General features: G+C 43.1%; 1 protein-coding gene across 1 annotated transcript in view; it reads right to left on the reverse strand.

The window, feature by feature from the left end:
* ARMC2 (armadillo repeat containing 2) overlaps positions 1–24,670 on the reverse strand; it is an 85,178-nt gene that overhangs the window by 13,462 nt on the left and 47,046 nt on the right. The window contains exons 10-11 of the mRNA XM_036415008.2: positions 16,613–16,758; positions 11,884–11,983 (exon numbers count right to left, since the gene is read on the reverse strand). Coding sequence (XP_036270901.1) covers positions 11,884–11,983; positions 16,613–16,758 — 246 coding nt within the window. The remainder of the gene's footprint in view (positions 1–11,883; positions 11,984–16,612; positions 16,759–24,670) is intronic.

Here is a 24,670-nt window from a genome sequence, read left to right on the forward strand (position 1 = left end):
TGCCACAGTCAGAAATGACTTCTGGGGACACCAAGGCCTTATGTCTGCATGCCGCTTTAGAGCAGGGCTGCACTTGTCTTTCTTGACCTGGGTAGTGGTTATGTGGGGGACACCTTTATAACTGTTTGCTAACGGGCACACTTCTGTGTTTCATGAACTTTTCTGTGTACGTGATACATTCCACAATAAATTAATAAATGTTCTAAAGATCCCAAGAAGAGAACACTGTACAACTAAACCAGATATAGCAACAGTTAACGTTCGTGATTCGACAACAGGCCTTTGAGTGTGGTCGATCTTGCACACGGTGGTGAAGGAGGAGCAGAGAGGGGGGAGATTTGACAGGAGAACTGAGGACTGGTTACAACCGGCTTGGGTGCTGGTGGTATTGTGCGGGGCGCTGAGCTCTTTGTCAGACTGGGAGCCAGCTGGGAGAAGTGCCGGGCCAGGCAGCCAGCGAGGGTGGAGTCAGGATGTGAACCCAGGATCACCCAGCCCCGGAGTCCTTTCTACAGCCATGGCCTACTTCCCACGTGCTTGCCGTTTAGTAATCTCCTCTTTGGATTTGCCTTCTCTCAGCGCAGCGAGGGAACGAGCTCCTTTTAAAATGCAACTATGTCACCGGGAGGGATTCCAATAAACCTTCGTGGATCAGATTAGTAGTTACCAGCAGCCTTACAGAAAAGGGCCAAAAGGCAGAGGAGGCCTGGGCTGCAGGTAAAAGCAGGTTTCCTTAGCTGATCGTCTTTCTTCAAAATACAAAAGAGCTTTACCGACCCCACGCGTGGTTAATCCAGGAAGAGTCAATGCTGCTTTTCTTTTCACAGTTCCCTCGGGCCCCTCCCACGTCCAAGATCCTTTCCTCCTAACAGCTTCGAGGTCCCAGCGTGGCCTGGAGATGCAGGAAGGAGAAACGAGGCTATAAGGCAGGAAGGGTTCATTCTGCCAGGAGACGTCTCCCCCTGCCTTTAGAGAGGAGAAGGCGGGGGCGGCTCCTGGCAGCGGCAATGCCAGCTGCAGGATGGCACACGAGAGCCGAGCCACGGAAGGGGCCTGCAGATTGCGCAGTCTGCCTCTGCAGGCTTCCCGCAATGGCTGCGCTCGCTGTCTGTCCTCTTTCCCAGGGCTGGCTGAGGCCTCCCCCGCTCCTCCCCCTTCTCCAAACAGTCTCCGAAGCGAGGGGGCAGGAATAGGCTGAAATAGAAGCGGTCTCCAGGAGGCTGGCAGGAGCGGCGTTTCCTTTTTCCCAGGCCAGTGCTTGTCTTGACTCATCTGGAATCCTGCAGAGCGGAGGCCGAGCAGGAGAGGAGGGCAGGGCGCCGCGGGCCCTGCTCCCCACGGAGGCCTCCGCTCCAGGCGCAGCGCTGCACTGGGAGGGCACGGGGGAGAGCTTGCCGACTGTCCCGCCGCACAGTCCATCTCCGGTCCACAAAACATCACGCCACTCAGAGCCCTCGAAGGATTTGAAAAATTGGACAAAGGCCCCAAATCGCTGATTTGCAGAGACTACGGTTCCACAGCAGGAAACTCCTTCGCTACGCAGTTCTCTTCTGAGGGACAGAGTCTCTCCTTCCTTCTTAGACAGGATCTGAGAACCATATATACACCGACAGTGGCCTGTATGGCATTTCTACTAAATGTAACCCAAAGTTGCTTATTCCTATCGCAGCTGTGAAGCAGCAAAACGAAGATGAAATAGGAGAGATTTTTTTTTTTTTTTTTTTTTTTTAAGAAGGCAGTCTAGTATAACCAGTTCATGATGACTTTCTAATTTTGCTTAAAAGGGCATCGGCCTAGCAACAGCTGTGGCCAACCAGAGCTCAGACAGGTACGCCCACCGTGGGAAGCCTGACCTCAGCCGTGCTTCCCGGTGACCGCCTGTGGGATGGTCTCTTCGGTTTCACGTGTGCTGTGCCCTAATGAGTAAGCATGTTACGCAACCCGAACGAGCCCCACGGGGCCGCAGATAAAGCTGCTCTCACTGGAACAGAAGGAGGAGCAGGACGCTGCCGAGCACAGGGGCCCATGGCGGTGGCGCCGAGCGTTCCTTTCCACAGGAGAGGGGCTGGCCTCAGGTCACAGGAGGAGATGCCGCTCTGCTCAGAGATCTGGCAACGGATCCAGAGGCCCTCTGACCCCAACGTGCAACACAGCTGAAGAGAAGAGGCAGGACTTGAGTAGATGCCAGCCCATCTCCTCATTCCCAATGACCCTCATCTTCCTCATCTGCCAGATGCAGCCCAAGGGACATCTTTGATTCCTCCCTGTCTCACTCCCCTCCGCAACCAGTCACCAGGTTCCCTCTGCTCCATCACCTCAACATCTCCGCCAGCTCCCTCCTTCCCAGGCTGGCTCCGGTTAGCCTGTTGGGAGACTCTGGTCTGAGACCCTTGACAAGCTCCTCCCTGTGAGATCAACGTTTAACACCACTTTTAAAACATATATATATTTTATTGATTTTTTTACAGAGAGGAAGGAAGAGGGATAGAGAGTTAGAAACATCGATGAGAGAGAAACGTCGATCAGCTGCCTCCTGCATACCCCCTACTGAGGATGTGCCCGCAACCAACGTACATGCCTTTGACTGGAATTGAACCTGGGACCCTTCAGTCTGCAGGCCGATGCTCTAGCCACTGAGCCAAACCTGCTAGGACAACAGCACTTCTTGAAGAACAACAGTTCCTATGCCATCTCCTGGCTTAAAACGTCCACTGCCTATCAAGTGTCAAAGTCAGTATCTCAGGCACTACCTGGCCCCATGGGACCACGTCTGCTTGACCTCACACGGCTCCACACCCACAGCCAGCCACAGAGAATGCCTTCCTCCCCGACTCCCACACCCTTCCTACCACCTCAACATAGCTGATGTGCAGCGTGGTGGCCTGGGGAAGGGACCACCTAGGCGGTCACAGGAAGAAGACTAGTAAACGATGTTCTACTTCACTTAGTAGAGGAGTGCTTCTAAGTCAAGAACACCCTTTCAGAAAGGTTTTTTAAAAACGGATTTAAATTGCAGGGGCTGTCAACGTGCTTAACCAGAAAATGGAGTTCACCAACATGCTCTGTTTGAAACGTGGTTAGAAACGTGGTTAGAAAGTTCCAGAAAGTGACGTCTGGATCTGAGAGCTGAGTCAGGACTTGCAATTTATAACATGTACCCAACCTCCCACCCTCATTCAAACCCCGGCATGAACGGAGCTTACAGGTGGCCAGGAGACCAGGTAAGTTTGGCCAGTTCAGAAGATAGACCGCATACTGTACAAATGCCAACGAACCCAAGAGTACGGAAAGCGGGCCAACAGTTTGCGTCAGCGCCGAACCGCGTACCGTGGGAGGATCTGGGATGCTGGAGACTCAAAACCCAGAATCTCGTAGAAAATCATTTAAAAACCGGGAGAGATTATACTGCATGCCTCCATCCATCTGTCCGTTCTGTTGGCACTCGCTGACTGAGCGGCCCCATGTCCGTGATCCTCCACCGGTGTGCCTCCAGTTTTTAAAACATGCAATAGCGGACTAGTCAGCGGCACTGACCTCTTTACCCTTAGATTCTCAAATAAAAAAAACGGCAAAAGCTGTCTGGTGTGAATGACTCCAAATTATACCTGTTTTTTAAATTTTTGGTCAGGTCAGCAAAATATATGTTTTTTTGGTGTGCCCTAGAATTTTAGTAACTAGTTTTTGTGTGCCATGAGATGGGAAAGGTTGAAAATCGCAGCGCCGCCTGCTTCTGAGCGCCAGGGCAATGCTGGCCTCCCGCTGTGCCCTCTTCTGTGAGCCAGGCACTTGGGTTCCGGGCTGGGCTGTGGAAGAGCCAGTTCTGCAAGGGCAAAGCGGCAGGAGCTGGAGGGAATGAACAAGCAGAGGGCTTGTGCTGCCCGCCGCCCGGTCAGGGTGCAGACCAAGGCCAGGGCTCGGGAAAAAGAAGGGCCAGGCGCAGCCAAATGCTTTCAGCACCCCCTGGGAACGCGCCTGCAGAGAGAGGGCCTGGGAAGACAGCCACGGGGCTCGCTCCTGCCAGGCGGGAGGCCGAGGGGTAGCCGCAGCCAAGTCTCCATATAAAGGCGGCCGCGGGGTGAGAGGTGGAGGGGCCTGCCTGACCAATCCCTTCTGGCCCCGAGGAGGATGGAGGAGGATGGAGCGGAGAGAGAGGTCACGCTAGGCCTGGGCGGCCTGCCTTAGAGCAGAGCAGCGAGCACAGGGACAGATGCCCATGCCGCGCCCCCACTGTCCGGTCATCCCAGGTCTCGTTTCCAACGCCACGGCGCCCAGGCACCCAGGTCAGATGGCGCTCACATGGCTGGGACGGCGCTTCAGGGGAAGTCCGAATGGAAAGAAAGGCATGACTTTCAGAGCAGCACAAGCAAGGACATGTCTGGTGGCTCCCGGACAGGGTTGCGCAGGCTCTGATAACAGCCCTTCCTCTGGAAGCTGTGTTTGAACCCCCCACCCCCACCCCACCCCCGTAGACCAGACCTTTCCAAAGGTGCAGAGGGCTAGCCAGGCAAGTTGTTCAATAGACGTGAGTGACAGGAATCTAGATAAGGGTTCCTTTTTTGGGACGTTGACCTTTGCAAAATATTGCCAGGCTTAAAAGTCATATTTGAAGCATCTTATCAGATACCCTGCCCGGCAGATATTTACAGAAGAAATGAGAAAAATCCCTTGATGTTCTCTCAAGAAACAAACCCAAACGTAATTCGCAGAGATGCCGAATGCAGCCACGCCAACAGCAGGGGCACGTCCTGGGGCAGGCTCCGGGCTCCGCCGGGCGAGGCTGCTGTCCACCGCTCATTCCTTTGTCGCTGGCCCATCTGTTTCACATTTGGTTTATCCCAAATGCATTTATCCCAAATGCATATCCCAAATGCATCAAGCAGACAATACGTGCACGTTTCTTAAGTGGAATTTGTCATTTAATTGAGTTCTGGACAGTGGTTTCCATAGATATGCTACCTAATGCTGAAGTTTAGCTCTCCAATGGCATTAAGCCAACTGAAACGCTGTGGTTCGGTCTCACTTTGTCTGAGTATGGCAACCGGGGTTACTAGCTGTACCATGGAGCTTGGACAAAACAACCTCAGAGACATGAGCCAGAGTCGTTTCCCTGAGGAAACCCTTCCTTAGAGCTGGGAGGAGTGGATCCCTGGTCCCTGAGACTCCTGCTGAACGGAACCCCTGGCTCACCCGTGACCTCCCTTTACAGACAGGCCCTGCCCCTGTGCAAAGAGGGGTGGTGTAAACCTGACCACGCTTTATTTTACTTGAACTAATGGCCCTCAGATTTATTAGTTGCAAATTTCCAAAGGTTTGATATGGGTATATACAGAAGTTTCTCAAAGCAGGATTGTCTGCAGGAATATTTTGTGACTATCCTAAATAATAAAAGGCTAATATGCAAATCAACCAAACCGTGGAATGACCAGTCGCTATGACGTGCACTGATCACCAGGGGCAGATGCTCAACGCGGGAGCTGCCCCCTGGTGGTCAGTGAGCGAGCCAGAAGCCGGGCTCACAGCTGGCGAGCACAGCAGCCTCCGTAGCAGCATTAAGGATGTCAGTCGGACATCCCCTGTGGGCTCCTGGACTTCAAGAGGGCACAGGCCAGGCTGAGGGAACCCCCCGCCACCCCCACCCAGTGCATGCATTTCGTGCACCAGGCCTCTAGTTTTAAAATAAAAGTTAGTGGTTGTGTCACTAACAAGTCAACAACTATGGCTGATCTAACCAACTGTAGGTTGATGAGTTCTCCCTCTGGCAGGCGGTGGCGAGAGTCCCACAGGAGGGCCTGTGCTCAGCTCTCCGGAGTGGCCCCCTCTGACCAGCACCCGAGCCTCATCACTATGATGGCTATCAGTGTGTATCAGTGTTGTCGGTGCGTCTGGGCCCAGGACCACTTGTTTGGACACAAGTCAGGTGTACGGCACCAACCCGTGTTCTCTAGCTGAGAGCACCCCTCGGCTGCTGGTCCCAAAGGCGAAAGGCCTCTGGTTGTCACCGCTGATGGGAAAATGCACCCCAACACCGGGCCCAGCCAATGTGGTTCCTCCTCCGTGAGTCACTCCCGGCCGCACGCCCGCAGAGGAAGGCTGACCCTGTGCGGCTGATTGGGTTAGTCACTTCGGAACCTCTCCAGGTTTTGTAGAAAACCTTCTGCTGTTGATATTGGAGGGGAAAAATGTGTTAAGGAACCACCTTAATTCATACCACAGGTTCCCCAACCTGCTGCTCATTTGAATCCCTGGAGGAGCCTCCTAAAAATAGGTTCCCGGGCCCATCCCAGCCCTGGGTCAGAACCTCCCAGGGTGGAGCCTGAGAACCCGGATTTTTAAAGCTCCCCAGGTGACGCCGATGATAAGCCACTGATTTAAATCAAGAAAGAATCAGGAATCTCACCACCTTAACAGCGATGGTTTTTATAATATCGATTTATGAGAGTCACCTATGTTCCACGTTAATAATCCGCACAACGCAGATGTGTAGAAAATTAAAGTGAAAATCTCATAGAGACAGATTTTAAAAAGACCCATTCTGATAACGCTGAAGTCAGACTTTACCTTGACACGAGATGACTATGCATAATGCCAAGAAACAGGGAAAAAAGTTACTTTTGGCTTTTTCTCGCCTCCGTTCTTTTCTTTTCACGGGAAACAGCAGCAGGTGGGGGAGCGAACAGTCTGCCTCTCCCGGTGGCCGGCTGCCCTGTGCTTACTCGGCCCCACGCAGGGTTTCCCCTGGGGAAGCAGCCGGTCACCCCCCACGAAGCTCCTCACCCCTCCGGGTGGTAAGTCACGTAAAGAGGCGTGTGTGAGATAGTCGCTTATCATTAGAGAGGGGCTTCTTTTCTTTTAAGATTTTTGTTTCTGTTCTTTGAAAATACAGTTAGCCATTAGCATGATTTAACTGAAAGCGAGTCTCAGAAAACGGAAATCTCTGCCAATTTCAAATGTTCTAAGACCGAGGCAACGCGGAGCCCCCAGAACAAAGTGTAGAGACTCTTTCTGTTTCGCCACTTGGTGGTAGCTGTGTCTATTGGGAGACTACAGGTGGTGTCTATGAGGCGACTGCAAAGCCTCTATCTAAAGCACATGTGTCAAACACAAGGCCCGCGGGCCAAATCCGTCCCACCAGGCCTTGCAATGTGGCCCGCACCGCGCTGTCATCACTGCACTCTGCTGCGTTTCCATCACAATGACAGTTTATGACTGTTCAGTAAACCATTCGGCCCTCGATTTAGGCTGGATTTTAGATTTTGGCCCCTTCTCTGATTGAGTTCGACACCCCTAATCTAAAGTGTACGTCTGCAGCCCACAGTTGGTGCTGCAGAAACGTTTCCTGGGGCCGAAACAAAAATAGTGCTAGGAAGCGATCGTTTTATGTAAGAAGCTGCGGAGAGCTGATGTGGGTTTCAAAGGCCAGTCCCAAACCTCAACTGCTCAAGCAAACCTCAGGTGTCGCCCCAGCACGACTCTGTCCAGACAGGCAGCCTCACCCTATTTCTAAGTTTTGCGAAAGTTTTCAGCCACCACGGATGAACAGACCCAGATGATGGCGTAGAATCTCTGGAAATTAATTTTCTTTCTAGGAAAAGGGGAGGGAGGGAACCACATTGTATCCCACTGGCCACTGGGCCAAGGGAATGTGAGCATGCCGTGCTCCTCTGAAGTGGTTTAAAATCCATCGCTTCTATTGTGTTGTCGTCTAAGGCAGCCCACCAAGGTGAAAAGTTGGGGCGGGGCGGGGGGGGGGGGGGAGTGGAATTATTTTTTCCTCCTCCAAACTAAGGAGAAGTAAATATTTATGGGAGAAGCGCTAGAATACTATAAGAAATATTTTTATGATACTTTACAGACTTCAAAACATTTTACATACTCAAAATTCATTCTTCTAACACGCATCATGAGCCTACAATATCAAGCATCATCTCAGGTGTATCAAGACAGGAACTCCCACTAGTGAGTGAGGCAGCTACACAAGTGATAACCACTTGCAGAATCAGAAAAGAAAGATGTATTTATAAAGACCGACAGGAGCTTTTCGTGAATGATGTTAGCAAGTAGTTGGGACACCCACCAACTTCCTCATAACCTGAACAGTTTCCCTGCTCTTCTGAAATAGTTTGGTTTTGAAGAAAATATAAATTATGTATCTATTTCTCTCACAAAGAAAATAAAAAAAACAAACAAAGCTGGCTCAAAATGCTAACACTTCATTCTTTAGTACAAGTAAAGCCAAAGTATAATTTTAGGAACGCTAACAACATGACCTTCATACAAATATAAATTAACAGATTTTAAAAGATTATCTCATTAATGAAGAATCCAATACAACGATAAAGTTGGTTCCAAAGAACTGGGTGTCTGTAAGCATTAAGAAGTGTGTTGGGATAAGGTTACTAGGTTAGATACACACCTGGCTAATAGCCTACAGTAGCCATTTCCAACTAGCGTGCCCCAAGAATGTTTAAAACATGCAATATACCCGACTATTTATTCAGTCAGGGGCACTGACCTCTTTTCCCTCAGATTGCCAAATAAGAAAATGACAACAGCCAACACAATAGCCAGTGTGAATGAGTCAAAACTATACCTATTTTCATTGTCAGATCAGCAAAGTATATATTTTTGGTGTGCTGCAGAATTTTAGTAATTAGTTTATGTGTGCCAGGAGATGAAAAAGGTTGAAAATCGCTACAGGGTAATAAAACCATAACTTTTGAGGTCATTTTGTCTCCCAGAGAGAGACCTACAAGCTAATGTGTAGCTTTCTGGTGTCTGGGCTCTAAATACAAGTTTAAACACAGACACGTTCTTCTCAGGAATAAGCGCTGCCGACGAAACAGCGCCCCAGCACGACTCTGTCCGGACAGGCAGCCTCACCCTATTTCTAAGTTTTGCGTAAGTTTTCTTAATCACAATGATGTGATTATTAACATCACGGATATACGGCCTGGATCCTGGCTCCGGGTAGACTAGCTAGGTGTACTAGCTGCACGAAAGTCTTTAAAATGAGGCTCCGACGAGAGAGGAAGTGACTGGTCTTGAAAGGCTTCCCAGAGAAGGGGATGTGAGAAGTGCACCCTGAAATATAAACCTGCTTTTGAGGACGAGAAGTAACCAGATTCCATCAGAGTCTTTTAGGCACTTCTCACAAAGGGTCTATTCGTGTTCCATTTGATTTCAGACTTTTTAAGGTGTTACTTTGAACAAGCATGGTTATAATGTCCACCTAGTAATTGCAAGCAAATGCATAATTGCCAGAGGCAGGCAACCATCACCAAAGGCAGAGGGAACAACCAAGAGAAATGCGAGAGAGAGAAATCTACAGAAAGAAGACACCAACGTTTAAAGAACCTCCCGGACAAACTCGTGCTCCCAGGGTAGACAAAGAGCCTCTGGTTATTTTTAATATCTTTTGTGATATACTTGAATGTGATTTTCACCTTCAAATGATTGAAATCAGTTTGGTGGTTAAGGGGATACATTATGCATTTTCTTGATGGTTCTGAATAAACAACATGTTACCAAGCATAGTTTGTAAGGTGCTCTTTGTTTTTTGGATAAAAAAAAAATTTAATGGAAACACAAAATTATAATTTTTCTCAATCAATAGAGAAAAATATGGCATTTAAACACCAATATTGCTTTGCAGATAACTATTGGATGAAGGTAAAAAGTAGTTCAGTGAGAAATGTGGTAAATTTTATGCCAATTAGAATTTAAGCCATTTAGTCTCTGGAACCAGAAAAAGCATACCCTTCCCTGCTGACACATCCAGTGTCTCATATTGGCAAGACACCAGAATTTTTGTCTGTTTATTAAACATGGCTTTCATCTAAGCTACAATCTGAGAGACAAAACAGTATCTATTAGTAATGCCATAAGGCTATTTGTCACTACTCAACTGATGGATGTTCTTTCTTTATAAGTTATGACAACTTGAAATCAAACTGTTAAAAACAAGTGTTTTCTTTCATCCACATTTGAAAATTCTAGTGAAAGGCAAAGAGTTTTTTCCTCCAGTAACCGTCATCTAAGTTGTGTATGATCAAAACACCAGAGCAAAAGAGAATAATGATGATAAAATAAATTTACAGTAAAAGTCCATGAAGTAAATCCACAACATAAAATTACAAAGTAAAATCCACATCTAAATCTTTTTTTACAATAGAACCTAAAATAATACTTTCAATACTATGGTATTTAGCATTTCTACCAGTTTAGTGTTTTCCCTTAAAAAAGAAACCAGTAGTAAGCCTAAGCTTTTCATGGGGTTAATTCACTTGTCCAAAGATTTTAGTTCTGATAATACATTGTACCAAAATCTAAAATAATAAATGCTTAATGGACACTTACATTAACAGGAGATTGTGAATACTTTAAGGTAAGTTAGTCAAATTCATTCTTTGATGAGGCAAATTCTTATACCTTGAAATCTTTCAAAGTATGTAATTTAGAGAAAATATAAAGTATATAGGGAAAGCCTTTGTAAGCCAAATACTCAAAATCAGAAACTTAAATGCATATTTGAAAATCAGTTTTTAACAATTAAATAAAAACTTAAACCTTTAAGCAAGCTTTATCTTCTTTAAAATGTAAATTATATAGTAAGAGCATAGAATTTTCATTATTCATATCACCAAAAGGAGACTTGCAACCTTTTAATAAATTGCTAGCAATAGTGTAAAATCTGACAAATTTTATTATTTTCATTATTTTTACCCAGTTCCATACTTGGCTGAGTAAAAATAAGCTTAATGCACTTTGGGGCAAATAGGAATTATGTTGTGAAGTGGCTTTGATATGGTTAATATAATAATAACAAACAAATATTCTTAGCATGTACATAACTTATTTGTTAACTGATGAAATTTACCATATGATTTTGAAAATTAACCACATGTATAAAATGTCTCCAATAAAGAGTTGATGTCACTTTGATCATTTATAAAAGTGAATAAAATTGGACCGCATTTAATGACTATTCAAAAATTTATAATACAAATTTATATTTGTACTAAGTATTATAGTTTTATTAAGGAGAAGTCTTTGTGAGTTCTTCCTTTTTTTTTATTTCAGGGAAGGGAAGGGAAGGGAAAGGGAGAGAAGGATAGATACATCAATGATGAGGGAGAATCTTGGATAGGTTGCCTTCTGAACACCCCCCACCAGGGATCGAGCCCACAACCCTGGCATGTGCCCTGACCAGGAATCAAACCATGACCTTTTGGTTCATAGGTCAACGCTCAACCACTGAGCCATGCTAGCTGGGTGAATTCTTTCTTTCTTTTTCTTTTTTTCTTTTTTTTTTTAAAAACAACTATACATGGTTTTGCCCAATTCATTAAAACCAAGCTATTTCCTTTAAATACTTATGTAGAAATTTTATTTTCTGAATATAAGGTAAAAGGAATAGAGAATTTCAGTGCCAGAAGACTTTTTAGAGTATAGGGACATCCCAAACTTAATTTATATCAGAAGTCCTGATAGTTTTTTGTTGACAAGCAGATGTCGAGGCCCCTCCCCACCCATCTGACTCAGTAGGCTTGGGTGGGGTCTGGAAATAACCAGTGCACCCCCACCTCACTCCATGGTGATTCTCATGTAGGGGAAGAACAAGGCAGTGGTAGTACATGTTTCCCACCCCCCTTTGCTGCCCCCCAAGTCAGGAATCCTCCTACCACAAGGACATTTTATTGAGGCTTTTTCTGCCTCAAACTACTCCCTCCCTAGCTCTTTGCCTCCTAGGGCGGCCCATTACATATCTAATGAAAGTTTCTAATAGAAACCTTTACATTTAAAACATCAAGTCACTCAACATGGGCTTACATGAATACACCGATGCAAAGACACACCGAAGAATTAAATGCAGGAAGAACTGACCTGCTTCTGCTGGTATTTGTTTATCAGATTCAAAAACAAGGCGTAGCATCTGGAATAGTTGGCCAAGGCAATACAGCAGTCACGGTAAGAAGTAAGTTTGCTGCAGAAATGCCAAATGAGAAAATAAAAGTAAACTTTGTTTTCCCATAAAATTCACGTATACATTGTGTTACTGTAAATGCAGATCTTCAAAGCATTGCCCAGGGCATGAAAAGAGTCTAGAGAGAGTCCGCACACCAGTCCGGAGAAGGCTTGGGGAGGTTTGCTGTCTGCAGTGGGCTCCGGGGGCATGGAGTGGGGACACAAGAAAGGCTCTTCGACAAACAGAAACCCGGAGCCTGTAACACATGCACATGGTGTGATTTTTTTTTTTTATAAAAAAGAAATATTGAATTATATAGTCTTCAGATAAAGAGGTATACAATAAGGATGATTTTTTCATCATTTCACTCATTCTTAAGACTGTATGCCTCTTCATATCTCATAGAGTTTTCTTTTTTACCTTACTATGCTTTTGCCTAGCTTTACCTTACTATATATGTAGATTAATCAAAGTTTGGTATACAATAGCTGTTTATATAAGTTCGTTGTGTTCTGTGACAAGGAAAATAGTACATTATGAGGTCCACAAAGTGCTAAAGGAGGAGATAATTAATTTTGAGTGGGCATCAGGGAAGGCTTCTGAGGGTGGTGTCATATGGGTTGTGCTAGTAAATTTTAACCCATTTCTGTCTCCCTCCACCCCAAACCCAAGATCTTAAGCCTATACTGTACTGACTCCCAGCCCTTTACTCTTAGGTCTACTGTCTGGGTCTATCTGCAGATGAGGGCTTACTTCATCCCTGGCCCTTTATGATAGTGGCAGGTAGGATTATACTAACACTAATTTTTTAACACTAACAGTAAAACTAATACCCAACCCTAATTAAGCACTCCCTAGATGCCAGGTCCTTTCTTAGTAACATCACATAATTTACCATCGAGACATCATTTTAAAAACATCTCTGTTGAGATATATCGATAGTTGACATACAATAAACCTCACATGTCTAAAGTATCGAATTTAATAAATGTTGACATATGTATGTGTTACACCCAGACTTCGTGATCCCCAAGGACCACCAGGGAGCCGAGTCCGATGCAATAAACAAAAGAGCCTTTTCCATGCTAGCATGGGCTCTGTCCCATTCATGCCGACAGCATGGTGGAAGAGAACGAATTTCGCCAAGCCCTGGGGTTTTACTCTGTGGTGATGTCACTGCTTTGGTGTGAATTTTCACAACCCACAACATCACGGTCCAGAAAATGCAGGCCAAGAAATTTAAACAAAATCTGGTTGGATACTAACTAGTGACTCCTTTGGGACCCCACCAGCAGCAAATGTGGTAGGTGCGCACTAGGCTGCTAGTGGTCTACTATGTCAGGCAGAATGGACCAAAAGGCAAAAAGCCTTAAGCATAGCTTCAAAGTTTCTAAAGCAAGCAAGCATGCAAACCTACAAAACCAACAAGGCAATATGGACAACCTTACATCAAATTAGGAGATAATCATACATTTCTCATTAATTGATAGATTAATAGCTAAAACATCATTACTATTTTAAAAACTTGACCATTAACAAGTCTCAGTGCATTTTTTGAGAGTTGGTATCTCACAGATCACATTCTCTGATCAGTGAAATAAAATTAGAAAGCAATATTTAAAATTCATTACATTTTGGAAATTTAAAAACACAATTTTTGGGTCAAAGAAACATGAAAAAAAAATGCACTTAGAAATACTACAAAATACTACCAATCAACATTTTTGGGATGTAGCTAAAGCAGCAGTTAGAAAAAAATAAATAAATAAAGCCTTAAAAGGTTGAAAAGACAAGAATTGAGTTTCTAATTAAAACAGTTAAAAAGAAAAATATACCCAAGGAAAGTAGATAAAAGGGATTAATAAGGATGAGAACAGAAGTAATAAAAAAGAAAATAAACATGCAGTAGGGTGTATCAATAACTCTTTTGGTTCTGCAAAAAAAATTGGTAAAAAATTGGAAAGACTGATTAAAAAAAGAGAAATCTTATAAATAATCAGAATGAGAAATGAAAATCAATATTAACAATAAAGAGGCAGTATAAATAGTGGTTAAATGTATGACCTCTAGAGCCAGATTAGCTGGTTTGAACTGCAGCTCTGTGATTTACTAGCTGTGTGGCCCTGGAAGTACTACCAAACCTCTCTACGCCTCCATTTCCACATGTAAAATGAGGATAATAACTACAGTTCCTGTCTTTTAAAGTTGTTAAAAGGAGTAAATCAATTAGTAGTTGGCAAGTGCTTAGGCTATTGCCTGGCAAGTAGTAGGCACTATAAAGTATTTGTTAAACAAGTAAAATAAATAAAAAGAGACATAATTAGAGATGGATAAGGGGGTATTTGGGACAATATCCCAAAAATGTTAATTGGTAGTATTTTGTAGTATTTGCAATATATCTAGGTGCTTTTTAATTTTCATGTTTCTTTGACCCAAAACTTAGATAAAATGGACAAATTCATAGGGAAAAAAAATTTTTTAATTGACACAAAGAGAAATAGGAAATGGGTTAGGTATTGACCAATAGAGAAAGTGACTCAGTAGTCAACAATATTCACACATTCACACAAGGATAAAATAGCTTCTCCAGCAAGTTCTATAAGCTTTTCAAGAAAAGATAAGTTAAATTTTCACAAATTCTTCTAGAAAAGAAAATACCCCAAAATGCTTTCCAATTCATTTTATGAAGTTCATGTAAACCTGACATGGAAACCAGACAAGGCCAATTTGACAAAGGAAAAGTACAGGTCAATTTAACTCATGACCATATGAAAAATCCTAAACTAAATGTTAGTGAACTAAACTTAGCAAAATGTAATGGTTTAACATGAAAAAAAAATCTATTAACAGAATCTACTACATTAAAATTTTAAAAAAGGAAAACCATACAACAGATTCAGGACAAGCATTTAAGAAAATTTAACAGCCCTTTATAGACAAAAATTTTCCTTAGCCTTCTAAAGAGATCTATAAAAACCTAAAACAAATATTATTTTTAACTGGTAAAACTACAAAAATATTTCCTTTAAAGTCGGGATAAAGGCACCAGGCCAAACTCTCTCACAACTTTGTATAGGGCATCCTAAGCAATCCAAGAAGAAAGAGGTGGGGACATGGAAGAGGAGTTGTAATAAATGGGAAAACATTATCTTCCAAGAGAATCTACAATATAAACTTTTACATCTAATATTCATCAAGATCCATGGATACCTAATAATCAAACATCAATACTATTCACATACACTAGCAACAACCTATTAGAAAACAATTTTTAAAAAGATTACATTCATAATCACAGCAAAAGCTATGAAGAAATAAAACTAACAAAAGATGTGCAAAATACTTTTGGAGAAAATTATGAAATGTTATTGAAAGAGATAGAGGAAAATAAGACATTATAAATGTTGATGGATGAAAGACTCAGTTTCATAAAGATATCCATCTTCCCACTCCCACCCCAATTACTCTACATACTCAGTGTAGGTCCTTGAATAACCCCGAAGTTCCTATCATGGACCTTCGGTGATTCTCCAATTCATAAGAAAGAGAAGAATTTGGACTCTAAAGGAGAAAATAAGTGATGGATTCATTTTATAACCAGGCATATTAAATCCATAATAGTAAAACAGTGTCTGCTGGTCTGAGAATAGACCAAACGAATGCCCAGAAAAAGACCTACAAGTGTGCGGAATCTTGTGTTTTATTGACTAGACATTAAAATCAGTGGGGGGGAAAAAGATGGTGTAGTTGACTAAAGGTGCTGGGACAGTTGACTATCCATCTGGGAGAGAAATTAAATTGGATCCCCACATGCCACCATACACAAAAAATAACTTGATCCTTTACAGTGCTTCTAAAAGGGAGTTATCAGTACCCAGAACAAAACTCAGGAAAGTGCAGTGCTACGAGATCAAATCTAGTGTCACATTTTCAAACTGGGGTCAATTACCAATTCAGTCTTCAGGAAGTTTTCTATTTTTTTAAAACAACTATAGTACTAGAGCTCAGGAAAGGGCCAGGTCTCTTGAGAAGGATCATTATATAAAAACACCAGCAAAGTGCAGTGAGGAGGAAGGATAAATACTTTCAAGGTGGTTCTGAAACTTGACATCGTGCTTTGAGGCAACCTGGATTCAGATGATCATCAGTTCTGCAGTACAGTGTGGATATGACCAGTTTATGCGTGAACCAAAGTTCAGCCAAACAACAGAAACAAAACTTCTATGACAAATTGTCAGATCAGACTTTCTCAGCAATGATCTCCTTTTGGAGTTAAAACCCTTAAGTATTGTTTCCAAATTTGCTATATTTTTTGAAATAGTTCTTCATCTCCAATAAACTAACAGAAATTTTTGTTTGTTTTGTTTGTTTTGTAAAAACACTAGGATAACTCACAACTCACCAAAGAACTAAGGTGATTTACAACCGATGAGTTTAGAATCATATTAGAAATAGATACATAGGAAATAGAGTCATGGGTTTAAATAATTTATTTTAAGCTGGGGCCATTGGAGTTGCCTTTGCTGTTAGGTGAAGTAAGAAGCAAAATTAGGATTCCTTGCCAGCCACACGCACAAATATTAAGGATAACCTGAAATCCAAGCATTGGCCTTTTTGTAAGGCTACCTTGTTGCTCAGCCTACCTACCTGAATATTCTGGCAATATTGGTGCAGACGTCCTTGTCACTTGTGTACTGTCCCATCACCGTGCAGAGCTGGGTCATGGCGCCGATGCTCAGCAACTTACTTCTTGCTGGGGGTGAATCAACCAAGTTTCTCAAAGTAGCAGTCATCTAGGATAAAAGCATGTTTGTGCCTTTTTTTTAAAAAAAACAAACCAAAAACACCAGAAAATATAGCAACACAATCAGTATACCACAACTCATCCCATAAGTTTCATTATATTTGTTATGCATCTCCCGCTAGAGAACGTGGGCCTAGGCACAAATAGAATAAAAAGAAAACCAAGAAATGAATACAAAGAAAGCTGGCATTGGTTCAAAGGTAAAGAATGTTCATGTTAATGATCAATTAGTATACCAAAGCCCCAGGGTTATAGAAATCATCATCTGAGTTTGTCAACAGAAATAAGATCTTTAGTGACTCTGCAATGTGCCACATCAGTTCCACCTATAGGAAACATCTCTTCCCATAGTCTTATAAGTAGCATCAAGGAATGCTGTGGCCAAAACATATTTAAGACTATTAGTTTCATACATTCTCTTCTAAGAGGCAAGTATTGATTTTTTTTAAAAATTGTCTCATTTTTATAAAAAATGTTCAGGAGAACTATCTACTTTAGCCTTTGTCTAAAAGAAGAGAAGAGAAGAGAAGAGAACAACTTAGTAAATCCATAACACTAACATAGTTATCTTATACTCTTAATACGCACTGTGATTTGTCCTTATACTATAGGATTAAAAAGAATATAATATAGTTGTTATCTTATACTCTTAATACGCACTGTGATTTGTCTTAGCCAGGTTACTGGTTAAGAGAGTCAGATCAGGAGTTGGATGGCTTGGCCAAGCCCTAGCCCCACAACTCACTAGCTTGGGTTAGTTAGTTAACCCCCCAGAGCACATTTTTTTCTCATTGGTAAAGTGAGGGTGGTAACAATTGCCATGGAGTTGTGAGGATTCAGTCAGATGAGATGTGGGAATGGCATCACAGGCACCAATTACCCAACAACAGCTGAAGAATCCTGGGTTTCATCCCTACTGCTGTTGTGGGACTTCATATAAAAAATGCAGAAAAGAGATCACTGGTCTCAGAGTCAAACTATGGAGATACAAGTCCCAAATCTCCTTCTAGTTACATGACAAAGGCACTCCTCTTTCCCTTGTCACACCCACATAGTCATCTGATTTACCTCTTCTTTCCATCACCCGGTTGCTGGTTCAGTTTAAGACTCTTCAGCTCTGTCCCAAACCCTACAGCTCACTGGTCAGGCTCCTTCCCATCTTTGCCTTGTCAGGTTCGTCTCCCAGAGGGAGCATCTCAAGAGCCACCCTTCCCTGTTCAAAGACCTCCTCTGACTTCTGGTGGCCCATTGGGCAAAGTCCACATCCTAAAGGCTCTTCCCTCTCTACAGTTCACAACTCCAGGTCCATCTCCTCCTCCTCCTCCTCCTCTTCCTCCTCCTCTTCCTGCTCCTCCTCCTCCCCCCACCATTTAGACTCTGCACCATACACAATGCCCGTGTCATGTCACAGTTCCAAGCCTCTGCCCAGAATGTCTTCCTCCATCACACTCCACACCCTTTCTCCAATCTGCTCACTTCCAGCTCATTTTCTGGACCAACCTCAAGCTCACTTCCCCCATGAAGATGTATCAGTGGTTGATCACTTCCTCTTCCAGGTTAACAAACCATCCTGTCCATGTCCACATCTCACCTATCACAGAAACATAGCTACTTGTCCCATGCACCTTCTCTCCCATGATGAGCTCCTCTGGGGTACACACCATTTCTTGTTCCTCTTTCTACTCAGAAGACAACAAATATGCCCATGAAAAGCTGGCTGGATGAAACACAAAAGGAGAAAGGGGAGAAAGAGAAGGAGATAAAGACAGAAAGTAGGGGAGTGAGGGAGGTGAAGGAACATGGAGACAAAAAAAAAAAAGGAGGCATTTCTCCTTTAAGGAGCCTCTGGCAAGAGAGTGCCTGGATTAGCAGAGGCCTGGTGACAAACCGGAGTCTGCACCCTGGGGGAGGAGGGTCAGAAGAAGGTCACCAGGCAGAGGCAGCCCTGAAGGCCCCCATTTTGAGAGGCTGTCTGTGAGCCACCAGTCTCACTGCGGGTGTGGGGATGGGGTGAATGCTAAGCCCAGTCAAGTGGCCTTTTCTGGGAAAAATGTAAAAAGATCTGTGGGAGGAGAGGCTAGCTAAATACTGTGGTAACGGTAGAGGCGAGTTCCAAGTCAACCCACTTAACTCTCAACCTCGGTCCAACTTTTCACAGAGATAAATTTGCGGAAATCATTAATGAGCCGTGTTCTCTGGAGCAGACTTTGCTTCCAGCCCCCAGGAAGGCCCACCCACGGGGCCTGCAGAAGCTCACCAGAGTCCAAGCCTTATGCTTAAAAAAATGTATCCGCCTCTTTCTTAACTTTTTATTCTAGTTCATAATGTCCCGGACTCTACTTGGCTGTGCACTTGCCTATTTTATAGTATATAAACTTTTTAAGCCATCTCAAATACTTAAAAAAAGAAAAAAGAAGAGTTAGATGCCTACATAGATGCTTGGTTAGCTTTCTAACTGGAGCAATTCCCAACCTCTTAGCTACTCATCAAGATGTAGCAAACTGAAACACATGAGTTTCAATTCTTTATTTTTCCCATGTCTGAATGAGCAGCCCCTTGGGACAGCTATTCTGAGTCAGAAGGCAGCCAGTGGGCAGAAGAAAAAGGAGAAGAATGTGGAATTTATAATCCACAAAGAGAATTAATAAAATGTTAAGTGCTCTTCTTTAGTAGAAGTTATCAGATGGTGTCTGGAACAAAAGGGGACTACATTTTTTTTGTATATATCAAGGAAAACACATTCCAGTGTAATTCTGGTTACTAATCTACTGCAGGAAAATGACTGAGCTACTCTCTACAACTTCATGGAGTTCGATTTTTTTCTGAGGCAGTTACTTCTCTCTGAATTTCCCAAATTCCTGGACAAAAGTGATTTTAGCATCCCTGCCACCTCCCCGCCCTCCTAAAAAATAAAAAAATAAAAAAAGATAAATAAATAAATCAGTGTGTCCAGGTAAAATGCCTGGTGAGCTTAGCAAAGCTGTCCTATCTCACATTGAATTAGTTGAGCCTCAAAGTTCTTACTATGCAGTCAACAAGGGGAGCCCATTAAAAAGTAATAATAATATTAAGACAGGATTAGATGATTTATAGAGGCTCAAACAAGCGTTTTAACACAACACAACTAGAAGGCAAAAGATTTGGCATCTATTCCACACACACACACCCCCCAAGAGATTATAGGTACTTTATTCTCAATTTCAAATTATGTTTGCAATGATTAATTAAAAAACCTTAGTAAACACAAGAAAGCTTAAAAAATGAAGGGCCTCCCTTCCCCCACCCCCCAATTTAGATCAGTAGACTTATGAATGACAACAGAGGCCCAGCAGATGTGGCCCAGTTCCCAGCATCCTCTACACACTGGGGTGGACACAAAAGTAGGGGAGGCTTGGTGACCCACATGAGCTTCTCTATATGCTCATTTCCCAGTAGATGACCCTCTCTCTTCCCTTTGAGCCATTCATCCATCAGTGTCCCCAGGCCCTAGGAAAGTCACCAGATTCTTCCCCAGAAGGCATTCAGCCATCAGAGCTGCCCCAGATCAGAGGAGCCAGACCACAGGCCACCACAGAACTCCTGTTTTGGTGCATCAGGAGTTCAAAAGGTTTTTGTGGCTAGCCCGGGAACTTTACCATCCATCATGCCATTGTTGGCTGAAGAAATATTTTCTCGATTAAAAAAAAAACCAACAAACAGCTTTCAAAGAAATCTTTGGAACATGATGCAATTGAAAACTGTACCATTAATAGTTTGAAAGGTATTTTTCTTCCAGTACCAAAATTAGCATCAAGATTCAGCTGTATTTCTTTTTTCACTTTGAATGCTATTATGAAAAGGATCTGAGCAGCTACTTTATGGTTTATAAAGCTAGCTCATGCGCTTGATCTTACTTGCTCTCTCAACCAACCCCCGGAGGCCGGCAGAAAGGTGGTACGAGCCTCACTTTTCGGATGAGGAAACCCAAGCCCAGAATGTTCACCAATGAACTAAGGGAGGTGGGCATCTCGGGCTCCGACTCCTCGTCCTTGTCTCCCTCACTCCATTTGGCCATCTCTAAAAAAGCGTTTTATTTTCTCAGTCATCTGGAATATCCATAACCAAAAATCCCTCGAGCTTTATCTCAGCTGCCAACTGCAAAATGGTCCACTTCCCGCTGATGAAGTGGCAGGATAAACAGGACCGCCAGAGACCACGAACAGTGTCAAGTGATTTAAGACCAAAGCCACACCATTTTCCAACCTCAGCAAAACCATCTCCCCCTATTAATGAAAGCACATTCAATTTTTGGATTTGTGCCCGCCCAAAACCAAGCCTCTGTGGTAACCCAAGAAGTTTAATATTGTCTCATGTGCGATCAGTACAGTCCTGGCTAAGACGAAAGAAACCAGTGACAAGATGCTGCTATGTACATGAAACCACAAGCACCAAAAACTCCTGAGCATTTCATTGGAGTCAAGACACATGCATCTGAGAGTAATATTAACTCCAAATCCTTGATGATGCCTGCTGCCTGGCTATGGAGCCAGTTTGGCACATTCCTTCCGTGGGTGATCTACGTCAGCAGGAACTGGTTCTGTCCTCCTCAAACCCTCGGTGTCCTACTTTGAGACTCTATTTGACATGTGCCTGGGCTTATTATATATCCACTTATTGCCCCTACGTCAGTTACCTTGGTAAAATGAGCAGGTGGCTGCTGGTTCTAGTCGGGGCTATTATATGTATCACGATAGCTGGCATTTTGATTAACATATAAACGGTGCACAATGCCAGCGCAGCATAGTAAGGGAAGTGAGTGTGAAGAGGCAATGCGCTAAGAACTACCAGGGATGACACCGATTTTCACAATTTCATGTGAAAGTCAGGGACGTTTCTCTGCGGCCACACAAATACAACGAAGGGATGAGGCTGAAGCCGATAGGACAGCAGTTGGAAGCAACGGGCTCTCCCCAGACATAGCAGGGGTGGGAATACTTATTTCTTGCTTTTGATCTGCCTTTCTTGTAAGGAGACTTCCTTTGGTGTAATCCTTCTGGCCCCTCTCCACCCCTCACTTCCTGTTGATGAGTACAGGTGTCCCCTGCTCCCCAAGGGGTGGCAGCAGCCGGGGACTCGGTGAGCAAGTCTAATTTGGGTTCAGGGTTAGAAAGCACCCCTGCCTCAGTTTAAGCTATAATCCTCCAACCATGGTGATCACTTTCTCCCCTTTCCCATTTGCTTAGTTTTTCTCTTATTTCTAAGTTCAAAACTACAGACATGATATGTTTAGGGCCTCTGAGTCTCCCCAAATCTTCAGACGTGTTGTGTCTGGAGAGTACGAGGTGAAAATGAGTTGCCGATATGTAGCTCCTTCCCCAAGAAGAGAAGAGTGAGGCTCTGCTTGTCTAGTCGCTGATGGGCGAGTGGCTGGTTAGTTATACACTACTGGGTATCCTTCACAGAAATACAGGGAACTTCATAAGTAGAAAATAGCTGCCCCCTTGCCACTAACAAATGCATCATGAGGAAACTAGCAAGCCTAATAACCAACACCAAAGGTTATAACAAAAACACACACGCCATTTTGCCCTGGCCAGCGTTTCTCAGAGATTAGACTAGAGCATCAGCCTGCACACCAAAGGGTCTAAGGTTCAATTCCTGGTCAAGGGCAAGTACCTAGGTTGTGAGGTGGCTTCCTAGCCTTGGTCAGGCACTGTGCAAGAGGCAACCAATTGATATGTTTCTCTCACCTCTCTCTCTCTCTCTGGCTATCTCTAAAAGCATTTTATTTTCTCAATCATCTGGAATATATATCTCTCTCTCCTTCCCTCCCTCCCCTCCTCTGTCTCTAAAAATCAATGGAAAAAATATTGAGTGAGGATGCTAATAAGCAAAATACGCCACACATAGCACTCTAGTTAACTGTGCTGCACTCTATCAATTTCCTAATGTAAGATGTCACCATTGGGAGAAGCTGGGTGACAGGTACACAGGACCCCTCTGTTATTTTCTCAGCATCCTGTGAATCTATACTATACTAAGTTTAAAATAAAAACTAAAAAAGGCAGACCCAAAGAATAAATATGTGCATTCCGCTTAATATTAAATTCCAGAACAGCAGAGTTTATCTATGACAAAAGAGATCAGAAAAATGGTTCCCTGTGGTGGGGGTGGGTAGGAAAGTAGGAATTAGCTGGCAAGAGGTGGGAAGGAATTCCTGAGAAATCCACATCTTGATGAGGATGCTTTTGTCGAAACTCATTAAATATCAGAACTGAGCGTCTCACTAATAAATTACAGCCCTCAGTGAAAGCAAGGGCCTCCTCTGCTTCCTAGCCAAGCAAAGTCTTCCAAAGAGTTGCTTTAAATATATATTCTTTGTCTAATCATCCAACCACTAATAAAGTTATATTTAAGAAATATAATCATGGAAATATTTCCTTCCATTTTATAGGTAAGATGTTTATTTCCTCCAGAAACCAGATCAAGGTTCCATCAAGTAGAAGTTACTGCCTTGGTCCTGATTCCATGATCTGAAGAGGCAGACTACACATAGGCACGTTAAGCTAGAGAATGAGAGTTAACACACTTTCTAGCTTATGTATGTATACTCATAATTTATATGATTGAGATTGTTTTTTTTAAAACTAGATAAGAATTCCAGAAGCTATTGCATAAAAACTAAAACAGAGTGAATATCTCAATTGGAGAATGGTTCATTATTTGAGGTATTGACAGAATATTATGCTGTCATTAAAAAGAATAAAATAAGTCTATAGAGATGACTCAGGGGTTTACTATTGTCAAATGAGAAAGGAGAAGTAAGTGCGTGCCTACATTCTTTTTGAAAACCTACAAGTATATTAAAAGCTGCTGAGCACATCAGTGTGAACAGAGTTGGCTTGCTGGGTAGACCAGAAGGAGAAAAAGGGAGAGAAAATGATTATGGAAAACAAGCAAAAACAACTATTAAAAAGAACCAGGTACATGATAAAAAAGCAAGAATTGTATAAAATTATACATATGTAAGCATATCTTACCTAATAAAAGAAAAACATGCAAATTAACTATCACTCCACTACACCCACAGCCAATCAGAGTGAGTATGCAAATTAATCCAACAAAGGTGGAGGTTAATTTGCATTTGCAGGCACATAGTGGTGTGAAGCCTGCTATGAAGGGAAGGGGGACGGTGGAAGGAGCTACTGGAGTAGTGCTCCAGACAGAAGTGAGGACTTGAGAGCTCCAGGCGGCCTGGGAGCTGGGACATGCTGGCTCCCGGTAGGAGCGAGGATATGCTAGCTCCTGGGAGCTGGAATGCGGAGTGACACTTGCTGGCTCCCAGGCAGCTGAGAGTGAAGCCAGGGGCCTATTCTCACATGAATATCATGCAACGGGCCTCTAGTATATGCATAAAAATGCTTATAAGAGTGGTTACTAAAATGTTAGAGGTATGTTATCTCAGGGATAAAGCTGCTTTATTTTTACACTTTTTTGTATTTTAACATATATATATATATTTTTCATGCTGCCAGTGTCATTAACTTATTCAAACTTTCCCTCAATAAATATATCCAAAATAACAATCTTTTAAGGGAAAGTTTGAATAAGTCAATGACATTGGCATCATGAAAATCATTCTCTTAAGTCTTCTTAGCCCAAAGATGGCACATCCAGTGGAATTTTGAATGAGTCGTGACTAAAAGAGATTTTTACAATCTTTTTTAAAATGAAGACAGACCACAAATCCAGAATTAATAATCATCATAAACACTTTGAGCATCTTTTTACCAGGGCCTAAATCTAATTTTTAACACACTTTCCCAAAGGCTTCAAGTGCTCTGAGTACTAAATCAATCCTCATTAATTGACAAGCACATTTCAAATCTCATGAATTATTACATCGAAGATGCTATTATCTG

Source organism: Pipistrellus kuhlii, unplaced genomic scaffold (genome assembly GCF_014108245.1).
Source record: "Pipistrellus kuhlii isolate mPipKuh1 unplaced genomic scaffold, mPipKuh1.p scaffold_m20_p_5, whole genome shotgun sequence".
NCBI lineage: Eukaryota > Metazoa > Chordata > Mammalia > Chiroptera > Vespertilionidae > Pipistrellus > Pipistrellus kuhlii.